Here is a 7,170-nt window from a genome sequence, read left to right as displayed (position 1 = left end):
ACCGGGTTCGAGAAGGAGCGTGTACAACCGTCGGAGGAAGGTCATTCTACGCAGTTACTACCCGAAATGAAAAAAGTTTTGTCTAATGAATTTGTGTGCCCTGAGCTTGAGAATCTTCTCACTATATATCCGCCGTGTGTAAGCTGGTTCAATGGTAAAAAAACTTGTTCGCGAAAATTTGTTCAAAGAGGGCATACGTAAGAATTATGTCCCCTCGCAGGCGATGATACTTTAAGGAAGTGAGGTCAAGCACCGCAAGACGCGTTTCATAGTCAACGGATTTGAGGCCGGCGACCATTTTCATAGCGGCTCACCGGACACGCTCAATGTGGGTGGCGTCTTTCGTGCACCCTGAGTAGACAACTTGGTTGGCGTATTCAAGGAGCGGTCTGACTTAAGTCCCATACGCTACCTGGAAGTGCATGCGAACGATACGGGAGAAGGTGCGCCGAACCATCCGCAAAATTTCGAATGCCTCTTGGGCCGATCTCTCATGGTGCAGTCAGAAATACAAGTACATTTTAGCCTCTGTACTCATGATGTTTTCTGATCCCCTCTCGCCATTCGTGAAAACGACATTCGCTGAGTCTCCTCCAAATGACATACGGACGAACTTCTCGTCATTCAGGGGAAGGTGTCAGTCCAACGACCACTGCTTGGCAGCGTCTACGTACATTTGGAGGTCACTGGCGTTGGAACTCCAGGATTTCAAGTCGTCCGCAAAAAGTAGACATGGACTTGCATGAACATCTGGAAGGTTGTTGGCCTACATCAGAAACAGCAGTGGTCCCAAGACGGGGCCTTGAGGAATTCCAATGGAGACAGGCGCAGGAGAAGAGTGAGTCACGCCTATTCTCACTCGGAATGATCTGTCTGATAGGAACGCCTTGATCCAGCGAAGGACTTTCCCTTGAATCATGTAAGACTCGAGTTTGTGGAGCAGCGGGAGGTGTGAGACCCCGTCAAATGCTTTTGAGTAGTCAACGAATATACCATCCGTTGTTTGGATTAAGCTGTCCATAATCACGAGCACGTTTGTCACGCAGAAACGGTTTGGGAGAAATCCGTGTCGAGCTGGATATACCTAGTTGTTGGAAGTAAGGTGAACTGTGATTCATCATCTTGCACGGCACGCTAGCGTGGCATACAGACGTGTAGCTGTCAGGCGATAGTCGGTTACCAGTTTTGTAGATTGGCGTGACAATCGCTTCCTTTCAAGAAGATGGAAGGTGGCCTTCGTCAAGCGACTGACGAAACACCACGCATAAATGATTTGCCAGTGTAGGCGACGTTTCCTTCAGGACAATTGGGTAGTTCTCCTCGGACGTGTCACGGGGTACCTTGGCCGCACAATGCTCTTAGCCGCAAAATCTTCTTGCAGAATATCTGCAAGTGGGATAAAACTTTTTGTGCAAGAATGTCGTATTTTGCGGCATATGCACAAAAACTACTAACCAGCCTAATCTGCCTCCATTTTTTCACAGTCTGTTTTATTTAATCACCCTTCTAGATTTTCGGCGCGCTTTAGAAGTGGCTTTATATCCGTCTTGAAAATTAGGGACTGTATCCTTCTCATTCTTTACAGCGTTCGAGAAGGCAAAAATGAATACACGAACAACAATTGTGTGGTATTTGTGCGGTCATCCAGTGATCGAAGCACCGACGCCGTTTTGCATGGATGGACCGCAATCGCATTAGGTGGTGTGCATGACAAACGGAGAGTGGAGGAAACCAAAGAAGCTAGTAAGCGTGTTCTCTAATCATAAACAATGGGCGAAGCACCAGCTATCCAGGCGGAGTTTGCCTAAGGAGGCAAGCGAGCAATTTCCAGTCACCTCTTATTATCTTGTACACAACCAAAGTGTTTTGAGGTTTTTTTGCCATCGGTTACCGGCGAACTAATGGCTAACCGAACAGGGGTTGGGCACTTGGATAGTTCGGCTGGAGTATGCAACTACCGCCTGAAGCGGGTCACCTCCGTTGAATAGGTGATGTATAGTTGAATTTTATTGGGGCGGACGATATGCCTTCGAACGTGGCAAAACGTTGAGGGACTGGACGGCTGCTTGAGTTGCGGTCAGATGAAGGTCGCTACAGCTGTAGCTACGGTGATGACCCTAGAAACATGGTACTTCAGGAGAAAATAATGCGATTGTGCGAACACTGAGCAGCTGCAGATTGTCCACCATCAAATGCGATATGCTGTTTGTTCTTAGCATCAACTGACACATGGTACACGTGAAATAAGTTTAAGGATCTCTCCTTAAATTCTCGGCGTTGGGCAGCAAGCACACCATCCCGGCGATTGACATAAATTGTTATTTAAAAGTCATCTGAACTGGGCTCCAGATAGAGCGTGAAAAACCTTTGCAGAAACGTCATTCCACGAGCCAGGTGCCCGGAATGAGGAAAATTCCTCTATGATTATGGAGCGCGGTGTAAGCTTGTGAACCTCTTTACTGTGTCCACACATTCCCCCAAGCTTTTGCTTGAAGGTCAAGCTCTGCCCTCCTGCGTTCCTTCATCCTCAAAAATGCCTCCATCATTTGAATGCGGATTCTAACCACTGCACTTGATGAGGCTGTGTCAGGTAATTAGGGAAGGGCCATAGTGTTATCTTTTCGTGCTTGTATCAAGCAAAATGCCGCAACCCTACTTATGACGAGTCATTTTCTCCATTGGCCCAGGGTTTCCGTTGCATGGTTTTGTATAATTGATACCCATCCTTATATATCATAACTCCTGAACGCCTAGTCGCGGAGTTCCAACTTTCCATTCCCGTCTCATATCCATCGTGGTCCTCAAAAAGTCTTTGCAGTCGCACAGCCTCCACGGGCTCATACAGACAGTAGCGTGGAATACCAAAGCCCATGTTTTTGGCCCCCCTCGGGAATGCGGAACTGGCTTGCAGGACCTAGCTGACGACACTTTGGCTCCTACCCGTTTAGTTGCAATGCTCACAGCTGCCTTCTTAGCATCGCCAGCCGCTCCAACAAATAGGCAGACCACGCAAAATTCACTCCATCTCCTCGAAATGTTGTGTTCGTCTTTGCTGGGCCAAAACCGAGGCTCCAAACCCCAGCTATGCGGGGCCTCTGTATTAAACTAAGCTACTCACACAGGCCGCTATCATCCGTACACAAACGCCAGGGAAGCCCGACATTACTGAAAAGAGCCAGTCACTACCAGGTCGGCACTCATAAATTTTGTCTTAGCTACAGGATGAACGGTCGTCCTCTAAGCCCGCTGCCATTCCGAGACAGCCTGCGGTGGGCATTCTTTATTTTCGGTCCTTTTATAATTTGCGATGGCGGAGTTTCAGGCCATATTAGCCAGGGGACCGGTAATACCACGGATCATTTTCACGTAACTGTGGCCCTCCCAATCTCAGACCCTAACCCCCGACTCCTTCACTTTCAGCTCCACGCACTTGCCCAGATATCTAGCAAAAAGGTGTCCCAAACTGGGCCGCAAACATCATGTCTCAAAAATACTGACACTCAACAACCCCTTGACACGGAAAACGACTTCTCTCCCCAAACCTCAAATCGTTTTCACCCACATAGCCCAATAAAACGCGAGGGAGCAAGCCAAAAGATGCAAGGCCAATGATCCGGCTCTCACAACGACCAGGCGGACCAGGATCTAGACGGTCTTGTTCGAACTCACTTTTACTCCCGGTCGATCAGTTTGTTGCCCCCTGGTCTCCAACTTGTCCCACTAATCCTGCGGCGCACGGCAGTCTATACTCGACTCTCTCCCGTATTCAACCATACACCGTTATCGCACCTCGGAATGCACCCCAATTACTTCTGGTGTGTTTCTACCGCCACCATTTTCCCATCTAAACCATAGACTATCCAGGTTCATCGTTTCCTCAGATCCATTCTAACCCACTCATCCACCAACACACTCCCGAACGTTTACGATTCCCACTTCAGCCAATCATCCCACTTGGTCTCAACCACCTACCCCCTATACCCAGCTCACCGTAGCAGCGCATGCGTCCCCACGTCCTGGTCTTTTTGGCTTTAGGCAATCAGGAACAGCGGTAAACAGAACAGTGATGGAGATATGAACAGAAAAGCGTGCTAACACATGCTGTGAGTTCCCTTAGTTGCATGATTATGTTAATTGCTACTGAAAGGAAGAAGGCCTCCTCTGCGGAGTTGTTTATAACGCGAACACCAACTGAACAACTACAAACTATTGGACGGGGGGCAAAACTCTCATATGCAACTTGTTCACAAAAGTGAATATACATGTTCTCCTTGAACGCGTTTTCCTGAGCTTTCCTGGATATTCCCTGACTGTTACACAACTGCAAGCGAATGATACAAAGCGACCCCACAAATTCCGTAAAAGATCTCAACTTGTTTAAGAAGAGGTTAAGCTGATTTGCGAGAAGACACTACTCACATGCCTCATCAGTAGTATCCACCGTTATATGACTTCCCCCTTTAGAAGTGGTTCGAATGCCACCAGTTTTCATTTACCTCCGTCAAGTTGGCTCCAGCAGTGGGTCTACTCGGCCGCTCTCCGAGCGTATCACGCCACTAATGAAGCTACATCCCATTTACTCTTTTCGGGCACGCGGGCATTCATTCTTCCAACGGCAAGTACTGCCACGCTTGTGGCAGCGGTTCTTTCGAGCGCACCTCCGTGGCTCTACCTTTATAGCTGCAAACTCTCCGACGAGTTGGTCCACTGTGGCCTACGGTTCCTCCACTCTTGAACCATCCATGTTCTACCGCGGCTGCAACGTGGCCAGCTCCTCCACACGCAACCGGCCAGTCGCTCCCGCCAAACGCAACTGGGCACAAAACGCCGACTGCACTCCTCCGATGAACTGGTTCGACAGCAACTGGTGACGCGACACGCCGTCCGGTCGCGGCAAAGCGCAATCCAATGAATGCTGCAGGCCGGCGACGAACACGGTCGGGTCAGGTCCGGGTGCCAGCCAGGCCGTCCTGAACCACCTCATGGCCTCCTGGCGGTCGACCAGCGTGTCGAACTCTGTTGCAAGGGCTTCCGCCGCGGTGGCCCAGACAATTATTCGCGGACCTCCTGGCCGCATCCAAGTCCGCTTTTGCCCTAAGAAGGGTCTTCAGTGCTCCCAACTCACCCCGGTCGGTATTCAATCCAGCAGCCTCCGCAACCTCCTCAAAGCCCGCCTGGAACATTCGAACATCACCATCCTCAAAGAGTTGCGGCCGTGGGACCTTCATCCTTACCCTGATCATGGCACCAAAAATGAAAGGACCGAGTCCTGCGCCGCGGATATATTTATTAGAAAAATGCCAACTGAACGGTAACAAACAGGGGAGCAAAATTCCCATATGCATCTCGTTCACAAAAGTGAATGTCTATCTCCTCCTTAGACGCGTCTTCTTGAACTTTCCTGGATATTCATTGACTATTGCTCAAGTGCAGGCAAATGCTTCAAAGCGACTCCGCAAATTCCCTAATAGATCTCACTTTGTTTAAGATGTGAAACGGGTTTCCGAGAGGACACTACTCACATGCTTCATCAGTAGTATCTACGGTTACGCTACCTTTCAATCTGAAACCTCCGGCTGAATGTTGCCTGACGAGATCCGTAGGGCACGTAAATGATCCTCTAGAATTAACCCCGTGTTGTTCTGTCCCCTTGCCTCTGTGGCGGTGCAAACAACCATTTTCAGGGTTCCTCTTGAGCGACTGGCACACACATCACTGACTTTTATTGTGGTTTGGGCTCGCCGAATACTGACGTGACACACTAGGGATGGGCATCATCTTTTGCCCTTCTGTGTCCGCCACCGAAGGCGATGTTCTCTTTCCAAACGTCATCAGCTCATCCCCTCTCTTGTTTCCCTCACAGAGTGCCCCAGAACTGCAAAATACCAGTCGTTGACCGGTTGAGGCCAACTTCTTCGACACCGCCGCCTTGACAGCGGTCACAACATATGGTGCGATAAACCCACCAACCTAACTCGGTTCCTCCACGGGTAGACCTAATCACCACAAATTGCTTACTAATGGACGGCATCACTGAATGTGCTCACTTTGGCCACATTGATCAGGTCGCATTGTGCTGATACCCAATATTCTTCCTGAAGAGACTGTCCCGCAACCCACTCTCCATTGTTGAAGGTATTTGGAATTGAACCGGCTCATGTCCTCACCGACCTAAACTTGCTCCTCCTCCTCTCCAACCGACAGCGGTATTCTCCCATGAGTGCCACGGTACCCGATACCTTAGCCTGCCACACCTCCGTTGTCAGCAGGTCGGTGACTTGGTAGCACAAAGACACAAGGTCGATTCAACGTTTTCTGGAGTCCTTACTAAGAGATAGTCCCCGTGAAATCTCTTTAACATTTTGCGGAAAACCGGCACAGACAGTCGGTTTCCAAACGGAAGGGCGTGAGGAAAACCCCAGCACCGTTTGGGCTACACAGTTAAAACACAGTGAATACTGTGATTATTGGTTGCCGGAATGACAGTATCAATCCATGTAATAACGGGAGAAACCAAGAGGATTCTAGATTTTTGCAGGCACATAGGTGAGATTATGGTCCGATGCTACGGAGACATGAATGAATCTGGAATAAAACAAATTTTGACATGTTTTGTTGGAATTTGATGATGGCTCGCAACCAGGATCGATGTGAGGCAGCGATTAGGCATCATTCCCCCGAAAAAAATTTATCAGGAAAGAGGCAGTTTAAGTCCTCTAGGTGTGAACATTCTTGGTCCAAACTAGGGAATCGTGAATCCCGCTTGGGAAACGGATAAAATTCTAGGAAGAATTCTGATTGGTTTTCCCTGTACAGGAAACTTAATTTAGCGCCACGGAAAAGTGTATTATACCTTTCTTTAGAGGTACACCTCAAAGTTCGCTGAAGCCATTGTGTGAACAAAGGAAACTTTTATGCGGGGTTTTGGTATTTGACGGAGCCCATTAACCACACAGTGCTCTCAGCCGCAAAACCTTTGCAAACGGGGTGAAACTTTTTACGCCAAAATATTGCATTTTGTCGCTTATTTGCTGGAAACCAAAATCCATCTTAACGTACGTTCATATTTTTGCAGCTCGCCGAAGTTAATTGACCGCTGAAGCAATCATACCTCCGGCGGAAAACGTCCAGTGGAATACTTTTCTAGCATCGATGATACCCTGGGATGAC

The 7,170-nt window shown here is 48.8% G+C and overlaps 1 protein-coding gene across 1 annotated transcript in view; it reads right to left on the bottom strand.

The window, feature by feature from the left end:
* T265_03991 (hypothetical protein) overlaps positions 1-4,492 on the bottom strand; it is a gene marked incomplete at both ends in the record, with an annotated part of 30,873 nt that extends 26,381 nt beyond the window's left edge. The window contains one exon of the mRNA XM_009168598.1: positions 4,420-4,492. Coding sequence (XP_009166862.1) covers positions 4,420-4,492 — 73 coding nt within the window. The remainder of the gene's footprint in view (positions 1-4,419) is intronic.
* Between the last annotated feature and the right edge of the window lie 2,678 nt (positions 4,493-7,170).

Source organism: Opisthorchis viverrini, assembly GCF_000715545.1.
Source record: "Opisthorchis viverrini unplaced genomic scaffold opera_v5_61, whole genome shotgun sequence".
In the NCBI taxonomy this organism is placed as follows: domain Eukaryota; kingdom Metazoa; phylum Platyhelminthes; class Trematoda; order Opisthorchiida; family Opisthorchiidae; genus Opisthorchis; species Opisthorchis viverrini.
The sequence above is the reverse complement of the archived record's forward strand: the minus strand, read 5'-3'. Positions and strand labels throughout refer to the sequence as shown.